This window comes from Stenella coeruleoalba (assembly GCF_951394435.1).
Source record: "Stenella coeruleoalba genome assembly, chromosome: 2".
In the NCBI taxonomy this organism is placed as follows: domain Eukaryota; kingdom Metazoa; phylum Chordata; class Mammalia; order Artiodactyla; family Delphinidae; genus Stenella; species Stenella coeruleoalba.
In genome coordinates this window covers 37,646,856-37,671,051 of record NC_137147.1, presented here as the reverse complement: position 1 = coordinate 37,671,051, position 24,196 = coordinate 37,646,856, and the positions used below count along the sequence as shown (strand labels likewise).

The following is a 24,196-nucleotide window of genomic DNA, read 5'->3' as shown; positions in this document are numbered from 1 at the left end:
GGATCAGTGAACAGCCGGCCTAGTGGCACCAATAGTATTCACCTTGGTTGAGACATTTGGACTTGGCTCAGCCCATCTGCTCTCACTGCCGCCCAAGGTTGCCTTTCATTTGGCAGGCGTGCTGTCAACTTGGTTTCGAATATACACGGGTGAGGCATATGCTTGTCCTTGCTGCCCAAGGAGATGCTGGCATAGAGAAACGTGAAGACTCCTGATTGAAGCTTGCATTTACAGACTCTCTTTTCTCTTCTCCCCTAGTTACCGTGACAGTGGGAGGCAAGCAACACTTGCTCGGACTGTATGACACCGCAGGACAGGTACATTTTTCTTCCCTCGATTCATTAAGAGTTTTGGGGGGGGGGGCGGGGCGGGAAGAATGATCCATTTGGCTAGGCATAAGGGGACTCACGGTACAGACATTACCTCCTCTGATCACTTGGGGCAAATTTATTGTCTACCTAAATGACAACCAAAATATTTTGAATATCTTAAAAATATTTTCAATTACAGAAAACTAAATCATTGTAGGAGTCAAGGTGTTGACAGGCAAATAACCATTCATTTATGGATTGACGACTGTCACTAACCAAAATACCATATTTGGCCAAGAGTTCCAATTTCTTCCTACCCATACCAATTCCAGATCCAGGATTACTGAGTCAATTTCATAAATTTTAGTTTCACCCATTATTTTTTTTCATGTTATATTCTTTGCCTGCTCTTTATCTGAATTGCCTAACAAGCTGTGGAAAGGTACAAAAAGAGATAGGAGATGGGGATCAAGGAGTAGGAAGAAGATGGATTAAGTGTTAGAAGGAAGAAAATCCAGGATCCTGGATGTTTTCCCAAAGTGAGGGTCAACCCCTGAATAACTGGGGTTAACTCTGAATTCTCCAAGATTCCTGAAATATGCTCATGCTGTCAGAAATACTTCTTCAAGTTGGAGAACCTGGCCAAACAATAATGTAAGGCAATGGACTGGAACCCTCAGTGCTTAATCAGTTAGCACATGCTCTGCTTGGGTGAAAATGCCGCGTTATCTTTTTTCCCTTGCATCCCACACTCCACTACAAAAAAGTTTCTAATGTTACAAGTTCATGGGCTAGAGGGGAAGTGGTTAAGCAACTGATGGTTATGGCCCAATTTCTTTGACAGAGCTTTTGGTACCATACATCCTGGGTCATTTATTTAGGTCAAAATCAGCGGGTTGTTCAGTCTGTCCAAATTCATACATCTTAAGTCCTTTGGAGTGAACGTTAGACCATGCTTATTCCCACTGTGCGTTTCCTGGTAATTGTTCTTTGTAGTTATGCATTTGTCTAGATTTTTTTCACAATTATCTGGAGATACGTCTTTTTGCTCAATTTGATATCTCTATACTAAAAAACAAATCATAATAAACAAAATTCTCTTTAGGATTTCTGTGTGCATTTGCAAGAACCACTGTATAAATGTCTGTGGAACATCAAAGTCAGATGTTGGGCAGGCCCAGGCAGCGGAGAACTTGGAAAATCTAGCACCAGACTCAAGGCTCTTAAAAGCCTCCAGTTTCCCCTCACTGGCTGATGGGTGTTTTAGCCAACTACTCTCAGGAACTGGAAAGTGGAGGAGACCTCTCACATCAATACCGAGACACACGACTAGAAAAGGATGCCCACAGATGCCCAGATTGGAAAGGTGATTTGGCTCCTTTGAGCTAAGGTACAGGGCTTCAGTGCAGCTCATGCTTGACTGCCCCTCCACCAGAAATCGTTCCAGCAATAGAGGGAGACTGCTCTTCGGGCTGGAGTTGCCTACCCTAATTCAGTCATTGGGGTGTCCCCATCCATCAGGGATTCACAGCCTGAAAAAAGAGCTTACACCCTTTTCCTCCATAATCATATTTTATTAATATAATCCAGTTTGAAAAATTCAATACAGCAAGGATTATTGCCTGATTCTGAAACCTCTTTCTGTTTCCCTTGCCTTCTAAAAATGCTCTCTGTGCCCCTTGTGCCCACCCAGTTCTCCCCAGTTCTATAGCAATCCACCACAATTGTTTGCTTCTGTGCGTTAATTGCCCCCAGAACAGCCTCCCTGGCCTCTATTTAATTTTGAATCCAATAAAACTGCATAAAAGCAGTTTAATTATTCTTTCCCACTGCTCTGTCCTTAGAAAAATTTAATAATACTAGTATAGGAGTTGAGACTCTAAGGCAGAGGAAAAAATATCTTTAAACTCCAAATTGACCCAAACCTCTGACACAGAAGAAAGTGATGAGCATCGATAGAATATAACAACAAATGGGTTATAGATATTTCTTCAATTTAACTTTCACTTTAATGCTTTCCACCAGCTACTCTGAAAGCCCAGAGGTGGACAAGGTTCATAGGGGAGAGTAAAGCATGGGGAAAAGAAATCAGAACACATCTTAAAGCTCCTTATAGGACTAAAATTCTATGATTAGGACCTTTAAAAATGACCTCGAGAATGCCTAAAAGAACCGGAATAGGGCTTCCCTGGTGGCGCAGTGGTTGAGAGTCCACCTGCCGATGCAGGGGACACGGGTTCGTGCCCCGGTCTGGGAAGATCCCACATGCCGCGGAGCGGCTGGGCCCGTGAGCCATGGCCACTGAGCCTGCGCGTCCGGAGCCTGTGCTCCGCAATGGGAGAGGCCACAACAGTGAGAGGCCCGCATACCGCAAAAAAAAAAAAAAAAAAAAGAACCGTAATAATTAAGCAAAACAATTTGAGGCTAGACCCAAGGGAGACCTCTCAGCAGTAAAGGACTGTTAGGTATTGGAATGCATTCCACTGAAGGATGACACGTATGAGTAATTCATTTTGTGGAACAGTGGTTCTCAAGCTTGAGCAGGGATCAGAATCACCTGTAGGGCTTGTTAAAACCCAGTCACTGGGCCCCACCTGCAGTGTTGCTGATTCTACACGTCTGGGATGGTGCCTAAGTATTAATACTTACATTTCTGACAGGTTTCCCAGTGATGCTGTTGCTGGTCTGTATACCATACTTTGAGAACCACGGTTCTAGAACCTTACCATTCAGAGTCTGGTCCACCAACCAGCAGCATTGCCAGGGACCTTATTAGAAATGCAGAATCTCAGGCTCTGTCCCCAGCCTACTGAATCTGAAAATGCATTTGAAGAAGATCTCCAGGTGATTTGTATGCACATTAAAATTTAAGAATCATGACCCCGGGAGTCTTTGGTGGTTGAAACATTGTTCCTAATGTTAGGAGGATGTGGTGGAAAATAACCATTACCCAAGTTGATTCCCATGGTTCTACGACTCTACCAATAAGGCTTAGTGACAAATTTAATTAGAAGCATTGTCCCAACATTTCCATTGCCAGCCTCAAGGAGGATAATCTAGCCTCCTCAGTTATATTCGAACAAATGTTGCTGAGGTCACATGGCTAAGGAAGATCTATAACTAATTCAAAATTATTCATCTGGTCAGAGTTCCTAACAAGGAAGAGCAGCGATCTCAAAACCAATTGATTAATCCCTGAGCCACAAAAAAAGAAATAAGTCTCTGAATCTGGCTATAGGGTTCCATCTTGCTGTGAATAATTAGATTTTCTCGCATGAACGAATCAAGGAGCAGTGCCCCTCATCTTTGTCCTGAGCTAACTGTGGCTCAGAGTGAACAAAAACAACTTCAAGAAGCACGTGTGTTCGGAAAGATAAACTGATAGGAACTCGTTATTTCTACCCTCAAAGCCAGCCCTGGACAAAATCACTCGACCTGGTTCCCTCCACCTCGCCACACCTGGTCACCTCAGGCATCACTGCAGCCCCGCCAGCCTCGCCTGACACACGCTTGCAGCACTGCACGAGCCAGCCAAGCATCTGCCGAAGGCAGGTTATAATGAAGTTCACGTGCAAACACGGCCAGCACGCGGCAGCTGCTACTAAACATTAGCTCTCTCCCCAAGCCCCTGAAACAAACTGATACTTGGACTTTGAGTGGAGTCTTTTGAAGACAAAGAGCCTTCAGAACTCTGGTTCATCTGTTGGGTAGAATTCCAAACAGTCGGTTAGGCAATGAAGTGAGGGGTTTTTGTACAGGGTGACTCGGCATGTTACCCACTCAGCTCACACTGGGGAGGCAATAAGGCCTAGTCTGTAGACCAGATCTATTTAGGTCCTGCCAACCCAGCCTGTGCGACTCTTGCCCCTCCTAAGTGTATTACGGAGAGTCTCTCTGAAAGGGATTTCTAGAGCTCAGATCTTTGGCTTGACTACAGAGAGTCTGAGAGCCGACTTTTAAATGACGTGATTGCAGGCCAGTTTCTTTAGAGTGTGTCACGAGGGAGAGCAGGAAGCTGGGGTGGGGATACTGCCACAAGCCTGGGTACTGGCCGGCTAAGGAATGCCAAAGTGCGAGAGGGGCGTTTCCCAGGTCACGGCCTTGAACCAGGCATCCTCCCACCCCTCAGCCGACCACCTAGACTGGAACCAGTCCTGGTACTAAGACACCCTGTCTCTTTCTCTCGTGGGCCCTGGCCTCCAGGAGCAACATGGGTAAAACCCTGCTGTGATTGTGGCCTCTCAGGCCAAACTCCAGGATGGACGCATCTCAAAAGCAACATTTGCAAAAGTGGCAGTTAGCAGCAGTACCAGGGAGGAATGAGAATCTCCTGGTGTCAGGAGCCTGGCTTCTCAGCAGGATAAACCCCTGAGTTCTCTGCACACAAGCACTGCTGGATCGGGGGCCGTCTGCTGGTGGCCGAGCACAGAATGGTGTCTGTCACTGAGAAACCACAGCAGCCCAGCTGTCACTGGTAACCACGAAAGTTGGGAAGCAGGAAGGCCATCAGCTGTACCCCTCACTCAGCCAGGGCTGCACGCCACGCGTCTTCACCTGTCCTGGATTCTGAAACCCTTCTCCTCCCCTTCTCCCTGCCCCCTGCCCCCGCAAGGGCTGAAGAGAGAGACATAAGGACCAGGCAGGGAGGCCAAGTACACCTGGGGTTCATTAATGGCAACCTGGAAGGACAGGAGCCTTCCTCTTTGCTATTGGCTGACCCAATAGGCCATCTGGATTTGAACCCAGAGAATATGTCTCCCTAGCCCATGTTCTTAAACACTAGGCTGCACTCCTGCCCTACGTGTGCTGTCCACACTTTCCAAACCAAGACTGACAGATATGAGTGTACTTATGGGAGAATATGAAAGTGAGAATGTGTTGAAAATCTGGGGTAAATACCATTAAACCCACAGGGCTTGGAAGCAGAATTCCATTTCCAATTTAACATAGGTATGGGGGTGGGGAGGTGGGGAGGGGATGCTCAGTGCAACGCTCCTAGCCTCTCAAAGTGTGGTCCCCGGACCAGCAGTATCAGCACCACCTGGAAACCTGTTACAAATGCAAATTCTCAGACTTCACCCCAGGCCCGCTGCTGAATAAGAATCTGCAGTTGAACAAGATCCCCAGGTGATTCAAATATGCATAAAGTTTGAGAAGGGCTGGTCTAACGGTTTCACTTGCTCCCCACTGTGCCATCATGATGCGGCTGTTCCAGGCATGTTTCGAGCCCAAGGTGTTCGGCCCGTCTGAGGCTGAGGCTGTCCCTGAACTTTTCTTGTTTGATAATCACCCACAGTTACCCCAGAACACCAGATTGCCTTAAGACCAAACACTCTCCTGCCTTTGGAGTGAAGTTGGGTGGAAAGCACTCAAAAGCCTACCTTGGGCTTCCCTGGTGGCGCAGTGGTTGAGAGTCCACCTGCCGATGCAAGGGACACGGGTTCGTGCCCCGGTCCGGGAAGATCCCACATGCCGCGGAGCGGCTGGGCCCATGAGCCATGGCTGCTGGGCCTGCACGTCCAGAGCCTGTGCTCCGCAACAGGAGAGGCCACAGCAGTGAGAGGCCCGCGTACCGCAAAAAAAAAAAAAAAAAAAAGGCTACCTTGCCCAAATCCCACCCTTCCCTCCACCCCCATACCCTGCCCAGCCTCTTTGTCCACTTTAGCCCTTAAAGCCCCCTTTGAGTCACTCTTATAGTCTTCCATTCTCAGTTTCAACATTGGAACGGGCCTCAAATACAAAATAAACCACCGACCCAATGCTCAGAGCCCCTTTATATCATCTCAACATGTGCACATCCAACCAAGACACAAAACGTGCCCCACTGCAAAAAAAAAAATCACCCGAGTTATCATCTGGTACAAATTCAAGTCCCCCAAACTCCCAGCACCCAGGCCTCAGTCTGAGGGGACACTTACTTTTATTAATCCTGAACCCACTGCCGTGTGTCAGCTGCAGCCAGTGGCAAACGGGGGCTGAAACGAGCCCGACCAGCCTAGGTGTGAGCCTTCTTTAGAGGTACGTTTGCTCTGTAGTCCTGATTAAATCATTCAGTGTCTAGACTTGAGCTATGACAGTCACCTGGAGGGCTTGTTAGGACACAGGTGGAGCAACCCCTCCCCCAGAGCCTCAGCTTCAGGAAGGCTGGGTGGCACCAGGGAACGTGCACCCGTAACAAGCTCGCAGGTGATGCCCGTGCTGTGAGTCGGGACCCTACTCTGGGAGCCACTGCACTAACTGAACTCTAAGACCTCTTCCAGCCTTGAAGTTGTATTTTCCCAATTCAGTCAAATAACTATTCTACATTATTCTATTATCAGAGAGCTTACTAAAAGCAAGAGACACTTCACCTGTCTCATTTTCACATAAATCGAATTGTTTCCCATATTTTCATTTTTCCCCCACTAGCTTTTCCCCAATTCTTTTCGCCTTACATAGTTCATATAGCATCCTGACTGCTGTATGCTAGACATTCAGTAGGCAATTAATACATCTTTTTAAATGGAATTATACAGCAGGACTAAGGTTTCCACAGAAGAGAGATCCAGAATACAGAGCAGGACAAAGCCCAATGAAGGACACAGTCAGAAGTCACTCAGCTGGACCTACCAGGAGGGTAAATTATTGAAAAACCAACTTTTCTCCTTCCCACCTACAGTTAATCCAGCAACCAGGGGGTCTTCCTAACTTTTCCATAATGTGAGCAGAATTCCTTTGAGAGCTTCTAGGTAAAGAATCAAGTAAACATGATCCTTTCAGACTACCAGTTATTTGTTTACCTAGTTGTGACCCAACTTACCTAGTTCTGACATTTCTCTCATTTGTGCTTTTTTAAGCTTTGAGGTTTTAAATATACAGTGTCTGCTGCCATCTGGTGGTAATTTCTGGTAGATGCAGGCCTAGAGATATGCCTCTCTATAGCTCTGTAGAAATAGATACTATACCCACCCCATGGTCTCTAACATTTCTTTTCCTAGATCCTTGGGTAAAGTATGAACCCATATTAAGGTTCCTGGATAAATGAATTTTCAAGAAAATGCTTAATCTGTCCCTTAAAATTCCGGGCTGAAGCAAATCGTGTGGTCACAATTAAGAGCTAGAGCTGGATTCAGGCTAAATACCCCCATCCTGGTGCTTAATAGCTCTGTAACATTGGTCCAGTGCTGAATATCTCTAAACCTTAACTTCCTCTCTATGAAACTCAGATGTTGATGGTACCACCTTTTCAGTGCTAGTGTGAGGATTCAACTAGATAATGCATGTAAGAGCTTGAAAGAGTGCCTGGCCCTTAGTAATAAGCCCCTGATACATCCTCTGTTGACATTTAAGATGATGTAAATCAGTTGTTCTCAACTCCATGCCAACCTCAGACCAATGAACAGAATACCCAGATTCCCAAGCCCACTCTCCAGAGATTCTGATTTCACTGGTCCCAGAGTAGGGAAGGTAGAGGCAGGTAGTTGGTTAGCAGGGCATTAGGATGTTTTTAAAGCTCCCTGGATGGTTCTAATGAAAACTACTGCAGTAAATGATAGACAGAAAAACCATGTGTTCATCTGCAGGTCACTGCAGACCGGTGTCATCAAAATCGGTCAACAGCATTTATGGAATATTTGCTATGGACAGAGTACAAGTGGGGCATGAGAAAAAAACAACACGGCCCCTACTCCATTTATGACAATGCAGATGAGAGGATGAAGTGGCAGGGAGCAGGTGGTATCATGAACAGCTGTAGATTATGGGCCGGGAAGGAGAGTTCTTGGCTTGTGGACTTCACAGCTACTGTGAGAGAGAAAGTCCCAGAGAGAAAGGAGAGAGGCAGAGAGACTGTGGGACAGATTTGGCTTTCAGGGCTAGCTGTGGAAAGAGGAAGAGTCACTGACAAGAGACAAGCTGTCCCCTCCCACACTCCCACCCCCACCACGCAGGCGCGTGCGCGCGCACACACACACACACACACACACACACACACACATAGCCATGGGCACAACCTGGCTGAGATGCCATCGCAGGCCTGGCCCAATCAGTTTTTAAGCAATGTACTCAACCACAATGACTGATTGTTTTGTGTGTTCTTTTAGTTCACTTTTTAGGATTTTAGGATTTTTCAGCATCCTTGCCAGCTTGCATTGAAATTGCTTAGATTTTGTTAGTATTAAAAGCAGTAATAGTGCCAGCCATGCATACTGAGTCCCTATGTGCTGGGCACCTTAAGTAAATGATAGATAAATGCACGGCTACCAGCCAGAGATGACCACCCTTGACATTCCAAGGGGCTTCCTCCCCTTGGAAGGGGCATACGTGTACGTGGCTGTGTGCGCCCCCTTTTTATAAAGACATTATTAGGGTCAACAGAAAGATAGTGAGGTCAATATTTTTAAATATCCATGACCTATTAAGTTGAAAAAGATAAGTGTCACAACAATGAGCTATATAATCAATTTCTTTTTTAAATAAACATGTGTATGTTATATACGTAAATAAATATTAAAAGTTCAGAAGGATACTGTTACATAGTTGCTTCCTCTGGGAAGAGAGGAAAAACTCTTAGAGATCAAGTGCAGGATGGGAACAAAGTTTTACTTCTACCCTATGTACTTCCGTAAAGTTTGAATTTTTGCAAAGAGCATATATAAATTTTGTAACTTTTTTAAGTGTTAGGAAGAGTAGTAAGGACAGACCCTAATAAATGAATTGATATGTTGCCCATGTCTATGTACACGTGTGTAAGTGTGAACATATAGATTTGATTGCACCTATGTTTGTATGTGTGCCTGTGTGTAGTGTGTATGTGTATATAAATTACACATAGTGTGTACGAACATTTTGTCATATTGTGGCATGTGAGAACGTGTGTGTATACATAGTATATACATGTAAAGTATACACACACATAAAGTTACTTTGGGCTTATGTGTTACCAAATTCTATGAAAATACATTAAACCTTCTAACGAAATAGCAGATTTTACCTTGGAACCTCCTAAAACATTTTACATACAATAAAAGGTACTTGCTGACATTTTCCCAAAGTTGAGATGATCCAATGTTTTTCTTTGTCTCTGTCATCTCCCACTAAAACAGCATATACATAAACATCTTATGCAAACAGGAGCTCTTCAACTAGAGCATACTCTGGTCTGAAAAGTCTTTGGGGAAAAGTCATTAATCTGGCATTTTATTTATTAGGCCACAGTATGGCTTTTAGGTAGCTTTAGAAACAAATCCCCAAATTCTTAGCTCTAAACCCTCAGACAATATATTTATTCAAATATTGTGGTGTATGATTTGGCAACAACTCTGCTTTGCATTCGAGTTAGCTTATTCTTAATTAAATTTCAATGCAATTTTTTCAATTATATAAGGAGAGAATTTCTGTGCCTTGGCCAATGGCCCACTAATTTAAATCCATATTCAATACAACACAATTCCCAAGGGACAGAATTGCAATAATTCTTACTGAGTTATACACATTAAATGGATGAACTTCATGGTATGTAAATTACCTCACTAAAGCTATTTTAAAAACTTTTTTTAGGTTTTTTTTTTTTTAGTTCATCTTAAACGGAGGCAATTCATAATCTTTATACAGAACAAACAGGTGTTTTCTGGATTGATGGCTCCTTTACTTCTTGTAATATAGGGAACCACCAGATTCCAGGGTCAGGGAAGGAATGGGGTCGAAGGGCACGGCGGTGGAATCTTTCCCGAGGCACTCCCTGGAACCACGTGGCCACACCTCACCCTGGCTGTACAAAAGCCCAAACTCTTTGCTCTTCCCGCAGGAGGATTACAACCAGCTGAGGCCGCTCTCCTACCCCAACACGGATGTGTTTTTGATCTGCTTCTCCGTCGTAAATCCTGCCTCTTATCACAACGTCCAGGAGGAGTGGGTTCCGGAGCTGAAGGACTGCATGCCTCACGTGCCTTACGTCCTCATAGGGACCCAGGTTCGAAGGCAGGCATGGCAGGGAGGGTCGGTCGGTGGAGGGTTTGTGAAAAAGAAAAGACCCTTTCGCAACTCCTGAACATCCTATTCTATCAAACACTATAGAAGAGTGTCTCAGATACATCAATCCTATGAACAGCCTTTATTAAGAACTGAATGATTATTTAGCCCATGGTTGAAAAGACAGTAAAGCTATTTAATATTAAACAGGAAGTTTTGATGGGACCTTTAAAAATTAATCTCTCCGCTTTTTGCTTTTAAATAACAAAGTAATTTTTTAAATAGACAGCCTTCTCCAGTCCTGAGCCAGAGGAATGAGGTGCAGATGTCAATTACACTTATTATCTAATATTTTTTATATCTAAAATCCATTATTGTTTGAAAGTCACAAAATAGGTGTGAATGTCAAAATGACCGCAGCAATCAGAACTGGCTCATTATGACAAAAACTCTTCAGGAACAGCCGTTGAAAAGGAAGACAGAAATTCATTGCTCTCTATTCCCTTTAAGCCCCCGATCTCTCAGATCTTAAAAAAAACATTAAAACAGATATATACCAGATAAAGCTGTGATTGTAAAAGCCTTTAAAGTGTTTTGAAAGCTAATAAAGTTCCATAGTTTGAATCTCCAGCAGTAAGCCAGTTGCACAAATGCGTTAAAGATTGTTCCAGCTTTTTATAGTTTTAAATAGATTTTGTTCTTTGCTATGTTAAAACCCAAATTACTATCCCAAAGACATATGGAAATGTAACGATACCAAAGAGCTTTATTATCTGTTTCATATGCTGCTGCTTTCTATTTCTCATTTTACATTGTGCTTCACAAAGAGAAATTTTTTAAAAAGTAAAAGAAAGGAAAACATTTCCTAGAGAGTGTATGGACAGATAATGAATACATCCATAATTCAGAATACAATTCATGCTTCTGCTCTGAAAGATCATTATTAGTTTGTTTAAATGAAATCTTTTGCCTTAACTCCAGATGATAGTGTTTGACCATTTGGTGGGAAAATATGTGATGGGACATGTAAACATCTTTGTATGATTTGAATCCTTTTTATAACTGGTGGGCACTAAGTTGAAAAATTAAGGCCAAAAAAAAAATGCCCACACACACAAATTAGTAAAGCTGAGAAATGTGCTTACGGGACCCTAATATATGAATATATTATTTTTCCTTTAAAACACAAGCCTTTATGTGCCCACATTTACACCCATGTGTGTATGCATGGGTTCACACACACAGTGAGATTTTAAAGCAACTTAAATATTTAATTAAATTATCAACCCTAATCCAAACACAGATGCTATTTTCGAAGTAGTTCTGCCTTTGAAAAGATGAATGCTTATTCCTTGAGCAAGCCCTTTTTAGGACTTGCCTTCAACACATTTGTTAGAATATCCTCACAGGTGGCAAATCTTCATCCCTTTGAGGGTGAAGATTGGGTTTGGAAACTGTCCCCCCACACAAAAAAAAAAAAAAAAATATATATATATATATATATATATATATATATATATATTCAGAGCCAGGAAATAAACTATTAGATAATGAGTAGTATAACCAGGGATCAAATGAGGCATCACCGTACAGTAGTAAGACTGATTGATTATTTTGTATATCCTATAAGTGGGACCTAGAAATAAACAGGAAATTTCAAAAACATTTGAAACAGCTACAGAATCATTCGAATCAGCTCCCAGGGTAATAGCTTTGAAGGGGAAACTATAAGGAAAGCCTGGTGTATACATTTACAAAGAACTCACTCTAATTTTTAGACATAACATGGCCACGTGTATGTGCTTCCTCAAAGAAAATTCACAGGTGTCAAAGGGAAAAACATCTCTATTATGTGACAGTTTTAAACATCTGGTGAGGCCTGAAAAAATAAATAAGTGTATCACATGTGTGTTTTTTGCCAGATTGATCTCCGAGATGACCCTAAAACCTTGGCCCGTTTGCTGTATATGAAAGAGAAACCTCTCACTTATGAGCATGGTGTGAAGCTTGCAAAAGCGGTACCGATTTGAATTTCATTTTAAATGGATGCTGAGAGAAGAGTTTGCGTATGCTTTGGAATGGAAGAACGACATCGGCTTTTGCTTTAAAATACAATGTGTTCAGAGTCATCTCTCTGCTTTATACTCTCCCCTCTATTCTAGTCAGGCTGGAAGGGACCATTTGGTTAGCATTCTTGTCAGCCAGCACTGTCTGTTTTTCATTAAGAAATTTGGTGAATTTAAACAGCTGAAGCACTTATCATCTGATTTAGCAACCTCTAAAATTATCCATTTGCCATATTAAGTATGAATAATGGGAATCATTAGATACATATTTGTAAATTTCATTGCTTACTATCTGTGTGACTCATTTAAATGACTTCATAAAAGGCATTTTGTGATTTTCCTGGGAGAGACTTCGATTTGCATCTGGCAGGGTTATATTTGTTCAGTATTTCTCACCCTATAATGAACAGCCACTTAGAGAGGCTGGATTATGTCACAAACAGCATCTTAAAAGAGTAACACAGACCAAAAGGTAACTAGTTGGAGAATCCAAGTGGCTGTTCGACAGATAATAGCTACTTGCTCACAGCTGGAACAATTTCCACAGACCGTTCTTCATTCCTAAGAGCTTAACAGTGATTTTGTTGGGCAAATGATTCAGACCAAGTCTTTGTCTTCCATTTACCACCAAGATGTGTACAAAGGCAGACACTAAAATGCACATAAGAGGATAAGGTACCATATGCAAGAGGAGGTTTATAAATCATATTTCCATAACCTCCTCATTGATTTAGTCACAAACCCATCAAGCCCTGCCAGAGGTTTCAGAAATTTCTCTTTTACTTTCTAAAGTAACTAACCCTGCAAATGTATGCCCTGGGGCAGAGTTAGGGGTCCCTTTTTTAAATAGGTCAAGAATAACATTAACTACCGATTCTTTGTGAATAAAAATGCATGCATTTCTCTTATTAAAACTTTCTTATAGGCAACAAAATTAAGTGATACACTCGAATAGAAATGGGTTAAAGTTATGTTTTATGGATGCAATATATGAGAACATCTTACAAATATTTGATAAAGTTAACGCTTCCTACTTCTATGGATAGTAATGTCAGAACCAGCAGTGTGAGCCATCCATTGCGTTCTCACTAAGCACTTTACAAGCTCTGTCTATTTCAGCCTCATGCTCACCCTCTTAGGCACATAGGCCTGGTCTCCTCTTACAGGTGAGGGAACAGAATCTTAGGGAGATGAACACGTTTGATTCATACAGCTGATAATAACACAATAAAACAACTCTAAGCCAGCCCTGTGGACGTCATCCCCATGCACCTGACCTTGTGTAATCTCTCCTCCAACCATTTGTTTTTCCTCCTATAAGACGGGCATACATCTACAGGTTCTTCTACCTTTTCTTCACGCATCCAGCTTCCATTCTCTCCCTAAGGTACATAAATATATAGCTCCATAAATGATTGTATGTGATTCCCAACTAGGCATTTTTCACAAAAAGGAGGTCCCGGAGGCCTCCTTTCTGCAGGAGCTTGTTTTCTGTGTCTCTTGCTTCTGGCCTCTCTCTCACCACCATCCTGTCAGTGTCCTAGATTGACTTCTCATTTGGGAAGTCGTTTCTTCCCTCTGAGAAGTTGTTCCAAAGCCTCCCATCTCATTTCATATTTATTTTAGGAACAATGGCTGAGTTCACCACTTCATTGCCTTTTGCCAGTTTCTCCTAGCAACTGCTCTCAGATACTGAGAGAATCATGTTTAGCTTACAAAATCCAATTTAGAAGAAAACCAAGCAAGAGTTTAACTTGTTTCATCACAATTCATGTAATTATAGAGATGCTTTAAGTTTCTCTGCTCCCTGACTTTCCTGTCAAGTAGTTTATAATAACAGCTAACATTTATGGTGTGTTTGCAGTGGGCTGGGTTTCATGCCAAGCGCTTTACATGCTGTGTCTTAATTAATCCTCACAGCAACCCCCTGAGGTGTATATATTATTACCTCCACTTTCCTAGAGGAAACTGAGGCTCAGAGAGGCTAAAGTCACACCGCTTGAAAGTGGCAGAGCCAGGATATGAAACTGTGCTTTAACCACCATGCTCTTCTGCTTCCCTCCTACAATCTGAAAAGAAACCCTTAGGTTTGGGGCTTCTTTGTTTATGGACTGAAGCCCCGTATTTTTATGTGTATGTTCTCCCCATAGCTTAAAGGCTTTGCAAGTTCAGATTTTTTATATCTTTTTGTTCAGTACTTTTCAATTTCCAAAACATTTTTTATCTATCATCTCTTTTTGGTCTCAAAGGACATTTTATTTATAAAGGACATTTTCATATTGTACATATTTCCAGTTCTTTACACTCCAAAGGCAACTACATTTATGTAAATGTTTTATATCAATTTATAATAAATATTCATTGTTATCCCTTTACTTGTTTTATCCTCCCTCTTCTCTTCATTATTTTTAATCTTCAGCCTACTTTTCCCATGCTTTTCTCATTTGTGTATGTCCATACTGCTGCTGGACTTATTTGGCAATAACTGATACTTAATATGTGTCACTTTAGCTCTAAGGTGATACTTTTGTGCATTCTCTTTCCCAATTCCATTGGATACAACCTAAACATGATTTTCTAAGCTCAGACTTCCTAAGGTATTTCTTGATAAAGCACATGACCATCTTTCCTTTTTTTGGTCTTTGGCCTCTTTTGGGCCTCTCCTGCCCTCTTCTTCACCCTGTGCCTTTTTTATTTATTTATTTATTTTTTTGCGGTACGCGGGCCTCTCACTGTTGTGGCCTCTCCCGTTGTGGAGCACAGGCTCCGGATGCACAGGCTCGGCGGCCATGGCTCACGGGCCCAGCCGCTCCACGGCATGTGAGATCTTCCCGGACCAGGGCACGAACCCGTGTCCCCTGCATCGGCAGGTGGACTCTCAACCACTGCGCCACCAGGGAAGCCCACCCTGTGCCTTTTTTATTGCTGTTCTCACTCTTTGTCTTAGCACCTGTTTCCCCCTGGATTTTTAACTTGCACCAAAAAGCAGCAAAACTGCCGCAAAAATCCTGTCATCAATGCTCATGGAGTCTTTAGTACCCTCCCCATGACTGCAAGAGTCACCACTACCTTCCTTGTTTTGTGTGCCGGCCATTTCCTCTTTCTCCCATGGTCATTAGAAATCAGTCACTTCACCGCTGGGGTCTGGGCTACAGAGGTGAGAGACAGATAGCCCCTGCCCTCAAGAGACCCACAGGCCAGAAGATGAGAGAGACAGACAAACAAAAGTACACCAACTGAACAAACACAACAGAAAGGTGCGCAAAGGGCTGAGGTAACAGAGAGGAGTGAGTGATCGACACATTCAGGGGAGGAGGGCTCAGAGACGATTTCTTGGAGTAGTTGAGAACTGAGCCAGGTTTACAGGATAGGAACAGGTTTGTCAAGTGGACAAAGTTAGGGGACTGGGGAGACGAAATTCCAGATAGGGAGACCAATACATGCAAGTAATGGGCCAAATTTCACCCACAAATGTTTTGATCAACACACACAGGTGTTTTTGATGTGATTTAGTGGTCAACATTGAACAATTTGGAAACTTTATATAAATGTACACATTTCTAGCTTCTTTAAAAAAAATCAGTACATCCAGCAGCACTATCCAGCATTTCCTCATCAACTGCAACTTTTCAACAGTCTTTTAAACAACGTATATACCCTTCAGTAAGCCACAGTCCTCACCACTCCATAATAACCTACACTCAAGCAGTGCACTCACATTATCCACCCTTGGATTGGCAAATTCTGCCAGTTCTTGAAAAAAACATCAGGAGCAAATGCATGCAGCCTGGAAACCCTTCTCCTCTTTCAGCAATTTGGTCATAATGTTGATTTGTTGAGATGGAAATTCTCTCACAAGCTATTTGGCTCCTTTTCCTTTGCCTGGCTCTCAAGTTGCCCTCTCGCTGCGTGTACCCTTCCTAGTTCTTAAATAAGAAATAAGGAACTTCTCTGCTACTAGCCATTCCTTAAGATACAAGCCCACTCTGTTCATTCTACTGACATGTCTTCTCTCCATTTACAGGAACTGCCTTATTTTTCCTTCTCTGCTTCTCTCACTACCGTCACTCAGCCCATAACAGCATCTCCATTTGATCGTTAGTTTTGCTCTTTCAAACATATTTCTTTACACTTGCTAGAGAGAGTACAACAGAATGGTTAAGACTCTGGCTCAAGAGACAGACAAATTCAAATCTCTGCCATTTTCTTAGTTGTGAGGACTTAGAGAGTTTACCTAACCTCTCTGGACATCAGTTATCCGAGCTGCAAAGGAGAATGGTGATAGACTTACCTCCTGATTGAATGAGCCAATGTACCATGAGATCTAGCTCAGCAAGCTAGAGTTGTTGAAACTGTGTCCTCTCAGACACGTCTGCAGCTGGGAAGACCTCTCCACCTTTACTCTTTCCAGTTACACCTTATCTTGTTCTAGAACGTGTCCCACCTCCGTGAGGACCATCTGGAAGAAATACTAGGTTTTCTTCCACTTGATTGGTCATTGTGAATTTGTTTGCCTGTTTTCTAATTTCTTCTTGTCGGACTCAAAATGTTCTCTACACCTCTGAAAAATTTCCCAGCGTTTGAGACAATAAGTTTTAGCTATTATAAAGTCAGCAGGGAAGTGTTCTCTCAGTTTACATTTCTCAATCTCCAGTTTGTTCTTGAAAACATATCATTTTGGTAAAGCATGTCCCAGACTGCTAGCATGTGTATCTAAACAAAGATCTGTGAATCCTGAGCGCATACAGATGTGTTCTAAATATTTGACTGTGTAGATCAGTTTGCTCCAAAAGGCAGATGAAGTTGCTGCTGTAAGAGAGGCTGTATTTCCTTGGGATGGTTTTCCATTTTGCATCTTTGAAGGCACACATTTTTTCTTCAGCAGTCCCTATAACATGGCTGTGCCTTTTCCCTGAACCTGAATAAATTCTCCTCTCTGACCCTCAGAGCCCTTGCACCATGGTTAACAACACTCACCTCACAACTGGGTTCTGGTTCTCACACATATTTCCCAAATCACACCCAAAATCTGTTTGCTACTTTTCCTGGAACTATCAGTACAAAATAATGTTATATTAACCCAGCTACACAATAATGCCTTGCTCTGCTGTTTCATTATCTTCAGAAATGTCTGAATTGGGAAAGACAAGTTTGGACTCCTCCTGCACCATCAAAAGACAAACTGTGACACGCTGTCAGCAGCACTGTGGGGTGGAGGGAGAGGGCGGGGGAGGGGGAGGCCGAGGTGGGGTGGGGGAGTGAGGGGGTGGGGAGAGGGGACAGGAGGAGGAGAGAGTGTGCTCGCCCATCTTGCAGGACCAGACAGTCCAGAACTCCACGTGTGAGCCCAGATCAGCCCAGCTCTCCTGTAATTTCCAGAATCAACTGAGGCTGTGATCATTAGTGGGGAGGTATTCCAGATAGAACAGCCCCACAGTGCTTTCTGTGTATTTTTTCAAGATGACTGACAAGAGCCAGCACATGACAAGCACTCATTCAGTTGACACATTCACTAGATTAGTGCGCTTTTCACATGTGTTCGTATCGAATACTGAACACAATCCCAAAATGTAACAGATGACATTTCAGAACATTATTAGGAAAAATTTCTCTATCCTTTATCCCTCTCTTGCATTCAATTGTTTTTAATTGTATAAAAAAGCCATATTCTAATCCAGACCATGGTCAAAACGAAACCATAAAATAAGTTATCAATATCTAACATCTTTTCTTTGAGTATTTTCCTTTGGCTCACACAGTAACCATTAACCATACAGGAAAAAAGCAAGTGCATAATATCTGGATGCCACCAGAAGAGTTTTACCTCATGCTTAGCTTTCTTATCTGTGGACTTTCAAACAAGTGGGCAGCTTCATTTCATTAACTGTCAGCTTGACCAGCTTCTTGCAGTGTTGAGTGACGAGCGTCACAGTTTCCATCATGGAACTAGGAAAAGAACACACATCAAGTGACACAGATTCTAGGTCTAGATCATTTACTTTCTAGTTGGATGTCCTTAAACAATACCTTTCACCTTCTGAGGCTGTCCCCACTCTATTCTAAGCTAAGTCACCAGTCCCTTTCATCCACACATTGCAAACTGGCTGGTTGCTGCCAAAGACATCCCACATCAGCATCTTGCTTGACCCATAGAGTGTTTTTCAATTGGTAAATATTAACTAAAATCCAAATGTCCAAGTCCTCTTGAAAAATACAAAGAAGGCAATGATGAACCAACGTTCCTGCCTGGCAACAGTTGCCTAAGCCGCGTAGACTACCAGCTCTGGAGGGGGTGTTTACTTCACACGCCACCACAGACTCTACCTCTCCCTGTTGTCTGGCACCAGCCCTGCTTTGCTCAGTTACCTAAGCTACTGGCCCTCATCGGCATGTGATTTTGTTACCCTGTTTTAGTCATTTATCTGTTGTTGGTTTCCAGGAGCTCACCATCCAGCCATCCTCTTCTGAATACACTTTAATTTTTCAAAGTTATTCTTATAATGTAAAGCATATAATAGAAGCATTTCTCCAGATACCCTTAATATTAAAAGGTCCACATCAAACTGTTAGCTCATATTGAGCTTGGGAGCAATTAAAACCCCGGGTCTCCCTCACATGAATTATCTCATGAAGTTGATTGCCAACTTCTGGTCTGTTCTACCCTGCAATTTTTTTAATGAGAATCTATGGCTCTGGCCTGAATTTTTATATTTCTCATAGGGATCTTGTGATTATCAAATACATCATAATATGAAATCATCAAAAGCTTTGAAACAAAGCCCTAAGCAAGCACAAAATATTTCCTCATTTAAATACACATAGACTGTATACTGATAAGGAGGGTGTCTGTGTCAGTAAATGCATTTTATGATTTTTATTTTTAGTGTTTTGGAGTTTAACTGCTTAAAAATATGCCTTTTAATGTATCTTAAAACTGAATAATATGACCAATCAGATATTACTTTGCCGAGAGACACCTTCTGTCAGAAGAGCGTTTTAATCAAGAATGACCTATAAAACCGTATCACCCACTCTCTTTCTTTGTGCTTTATTAACCAAGTTGATACTCTGCCCTACTATATACAGAAGGGAATATGTTTCACTCGCACCAGATTTACATGTTCTGCATACAAATGAGGTACTAAAAACAACATCATGTACCCTGTTGTTCACTATATATATTTAAACCATATCACTGGTTTGAATCCTCTCAATTTTTATATTATTTATATTCTTATATTTAGGAATAAATGGTTATGGATCACTTTCAGAATCTGCTGCTTATCAAAAGCACTCCACAATCATTTATTATTAATATCAGAAAGCAAAAAATATAAAAATACCAAAAATCAGGATAGCAGATGCAAATTGAAATGCAGAAGAAAAAGACATGATCCAAACCGTCCCCCAGGCTGTTTGTGAGAGAAGCAGCAGCAGTTGGCTGCGCAGAGGGCAGACACCACTGTGCTTTTCTCTCTTTTTCTCCTCTCATGCCTTTCTCTCTTTTGTGTTTAAGATTGGAGCACAGTGCTACTTGGAATGCTCGGCCCTGACTCAGAAAGGTCTCAAAGCCGTTTTTGATGAAGCGATCCTCACCATTTTCCATCCCAAGAAAAAGAAGAAACACTGCTCCAAGTGTCACAGCTGCTGTTTAATTATCTGAGGTAGCTTGAGACCCACCTCCACCCCATCTAAGGGTAAGAATGGCAGCCAATCTCTGAGACCCAGCTCAAGCCAAAAGGAGGGCATGACCAGAGAGGAAGTCTCTGACACCGAGGCTTGCTCCCCCGCCCTGTGAGCCCTTCCAAACACGGCACACTATCAGCTAACTGCCACATCCTCCCTACCAGCCAGAAGCATCCACGTTGCACACTCTACGAGAATGCTGAGCCCGGATTCCAGCCAGTGCCACTGCTGACCACGTAGGAAACAAAGTCAAAGGCCATCTTGCATTTTTTCATCGCCCCCTCCAAGAACATGAAGCTGATAGGAAATCATCGCAGGAAAAACAAAAAAAGAACTCGGTTCCTGTATTGGTGGCCTTACTTGATGTCTTTTACAAAACATGGGAATACAATACTAACCTATTTTTCTTTCTGAATCTGCTGTTCTACTATGTGTCTTACATTCATTTGTATTATTTTAAGAAATTTACTAATTTACCAGTTTACTCAGGCCTTATAAATCCACACCAAATTAGCCTAAAGACAAAGGGTTTTATATCCATTCCTATTTCAGCATGTTTCTACCAAAGCTATTAAAACCAACACGTACCTCTGAATGCCTGACTGTAAGGAGATACAAGAAAATGCTGAAACTTTTGGAAATATATGGAGCCATAACTTTTGAAACTGATTGAAAGAAAACACCATCTGAATTATTGCAGGTCCACATTTTTTGCCTAAGATTCACCCCAGATATGCTTACGTTGATAGGTAGCCTTATTTTTTCCACATTATATTGTGATGGAAAATTGCAAATGAACTGTGTTTAAGAGAGTAGTATTTCTGCTTTTCAGTCAAACTGATTGGGGAGAGAATGTGGCAGACCTATATTTTAAAAGATTCTTCATTCAACAAAGTGAACTTTCCTGCTCCCTCCCTTCCCCATTGCATGCCCCTCTCCTTTCTCGATTTCACACTCTCTCCCACACCCAATAACAACTTTATTCCAAAGAAGGATCTGACCATGGGGCATGAAAAAGTTAAGTGTTTAAAAGTCCCCAAAGCTTAAGCAAAGTGCCTCAATTTTCCCTCTCACTTCAACTGAAAGTGCTTCTCTGCTTGTCCATGGGAGCTCCCATTCTTTTTAAATGATATTTTCCAAGTACAACTGGTACTAAAATATTGACCCTCCCTATTTCCTGTACTCATTGTCCCAAATGTGTATTTCAGGGCTAGATCCATGGGTACCAAGCTCTGGATCCCCTGCTTCCAAAATGGTATGCTCCATGCAACAGGGACTTTGGCCTTGGGGAAGTGACTCTTCCAAACATCCAGGGATTCTTGTATCGCAGAGTGAGTTATTTCCTAGCTTTTAATTAGAGACTGTGAAGGCTTCTAATTAGTCTTATTTGCTTACAGTTACTCTGGAAACACCCAGGTAGGCACTTTATTTTTTATTTCAATTGCATAAGCAGAGTGCCTCTTTGCAGCATGAAATTATACAAATTTTTGTTTAAGAATTTCCAGATTCACACTCCTGTTGGAAAAAATCCAGTTTTTCCAGTTCCTTCTGCTCCTGGAGGAAGCACATTAAAAAAGAAGTGTATGGTGAGGGTCTTTTCTGTTAAGACCTTCCACGAAACCCCCTCAGTTTTGGGGGTTTTGTTTGTTTGTTTAGAATTTTTGAAATGTGCTTTCCCTACTACATTTCAAGTTTTATTTCCCTCCTCCCCTATCTAGTTGCTAAACATTTTCTTGAACACACACACACACCCCCCAACCTAAAAGAAAACGGGAGTTTTGTAAGTCAAAGCTTGACATTTAGAGAAAACAATGACTTTCTCTCTTTGTAAATGGAAATCAACCATGTATAAACTATAACTCTGCAGAGGTTATGAATTCATCCTTTACAAACAATAATGAGCATTTAGCCCTATAATAAATGAAGTGCCGTTAGCTGGTTTTGTTACGTTATTGTGTGGTCGCGTCTTGCTAAAGAGCCACTCCTCACATCTCACTGATGTGGATGAAAAACTGAGAGCAGTATGCTTGTTCTGCCAAGGAGAATTTTCCAGATGTGTGCACTCAACAGGCGAACGGTTCCCCAGGCCATCACCTCCCTAATGGGCCACAGAGATTAACTTGTTCATGGTGGGAGATCTCTCTCTCACCTGGAACCAGAACCTGGAGAGAGACTGTTAAGTGTCTGTGTGGTGCACAGGCTCTTAGCAGTCTTATGAGCTAATTGTTGAATAAAATAATGAAGAACAAAGCAACCTAAATGTGTTAATGTCATTCCACCAAATTAATCATGTATTCCCTGTTTCGTGGCGATTGGTAGTTCATTTCACTTAAAAAAAAGTTTTCTGCCATAAGATTGAATAAAACTATACTCTGAAACCAAAGATAAAAAGACATAGAAATCTCAGCAAGGATCCTTTAAAGGTCTACACTATCTTCCAAGGTCAAGAAGGGGCAGCTGATCTCCATTGGAGGGTAGAGTCTTAACTTTTCAGAGATAGAAGAAGCTATAGTCCAATCCCTTCATTGTACAGATGGGAAAACTCAAGCCCAGATGAGTTAAAAGAGATGTGTTGCAACAAAGCTGGGACAGATCTCAGCTTTTCTGCTTCCCATCCTTCAACGCCATACTATAATCTATTCATTATCAGCATATTAAGTTGGAGTTTTGTAGGTGTATTACCCGAGTTATATCTGTTTATCCTATAGATCCTAGCCACATTTCAAACACATGGCATGGGCCACTATAATAACATATTCCATCAAACTAGTAATAACCTAGAAACAAGAATCTGATCTACATGCTAATATGCCTGGAATCTGGAATATACAATGTAATGTAATCTCAACCTAATGGCTTAATCAAGTAGCTAGTTTGACAGATTTTTTTTTTCAGTCAGATGGTGGGTTGTTTGGTAGAATTAATAGACTCCTTTGGAAACACAAAAGGACTAAGACACAAGTCAGAGCCGTGTTAACAGGAGAATTCTGGGCTGCTTTCTGCCAAGTAAATTTATATTCAAAGAGCAATTACTGAATGCAGTAACTACATCCACCCTAAACCAGGCAGCACTAAACTGGGAAATCAAAAACTGAGTCATACACATATGAGAGGATGAGAGATTTGGTCCTGAGACTATAATAATAATATGTTTGATCATGACATGCAAAGAACCATTTGAAAGATTTCCAGTCTATAAGAGAGGTACCAGATGAAGTGGCTGTAACCATACACAACGTTCATAGAATACCAATAAGGAAATAATATTCAAACGGTAGTAAAGAGGCAGTCACAACCACATTCACAATTTTAGGAGAAAATTTTAAAAAGTTAACCCAGAATTTGAAGCCAACAAAAATATCATCATTAGGAGTGTTGGTTCCTATGAGCAATAACCGCACAAAGTAGAGAGTCTTCAAGAAGAAATATTTGACTTGAGGTCAGCCTTTAAAGAAACAGTATTGCATTCATAAAGGCAAACTCATCCATAAGACCAAAGCGGAAGATTAAAAATCAAGGTTTAACTTTAAAGGAATGTTTGACACCATGCTGGAGATAATTAACCATTTATGTCTTCATTTTTAAATCTACCCCTATGTTTAGAGGCCAGATTGCAAAATGTGCATTCTCTTCAACAGAGAGGACCACAGGTCGCCAGCGATTCTCGTGAGTCATTGAGTAGGCTGCCCAAGTACAAACAAGGAAACTCAAGAAAACATTTTCATTTCAAGGACCATTAGAAACAGAAAAAAAAAGAGAGAGAGAGAGAGAGAGAGAGAAGGTCAGGGAAACCGAATTTCTTGCAAAGAAAGTTAGGTACTTTTAAACAGGAAACATTTAGAGAATGGAGAAAAAAGCTATAACCAAATACAAGGCAAAAACACATAGCTGAGAATTCTCCCAGGGAATTGCTAACCTCTGACTGGTCTCTAGAGGCATAGGGAAGAAAGCAGGACCATTCACATGAAGAGCATTCCATGTTTCTGGGTATCTAAGCAGAGTCAGCCAACAGAGTTAATCGTGTGATAATCCTAGATAATTCCACCTCGTGATTCATCAAAAATGGATAGGGGCTTCCCTGGTGGCGCAGTGGTTGAGAGTCCGCCCGCCGATGCAGGGGACACGGGTTCGTGCCCCGGTCCGGGAAGATCCCACATGCCGCGGTGCGGCTGGGCCCGTGAGCCA

The 24,196-nt window shown here is 42.0% G+C and overlaps 2 protein-coding genes across 3 annotated transcripts in view; one reads left to right on the top strand and one right to left on the bottom strand.

The window, feature by feature from the left end:
• Window positions 1-21,939, top strand: part of RHOJ (ras homolog family member J) — an 82,484-nt gene extending 60,545 nt beyond the window's left edge. Inside the window, exons 2-5 of the mRNA XM_079912567.1 lie at window positions 259-317; window positions 10,096-10,260; window positions 12,182-12,277; window positions 19,842-21,939. Of these exons, the coding sequence (XP_079768693.1) occupies window positions 259-317; window positions 10,096-10,260; window positions 12,182-12,277; window positions 19,842-19,988 (467 nt within the window). The 3' untranslated portion in view covers window positions 19,989-21,939. The remainder of the gene's footprint in view (window positions 1-258; window positions 318-10,095; window positions 10,261-12,181; window positions 12,278-19,841) is intronic.
• The window catches only part of KCNH5 (potassium voltage-gated channel subfamily H member 5), a gene marked incomplete at both ends in the record, with an annotated part of 574,893 nt that overhangs the window by 540,699 nt on the left and 9,998 nt on the right, over window positions 1-24,196 (bottom strand). For both annotated transcript variants that reach the window (XR_013827023.1, XR_013827024.1), the window contains one exon: window positions 18,150-18,271. The remainder of the gene's footprint in view (window positions 1-18,149; window positions 18,272-24,196) is intronic.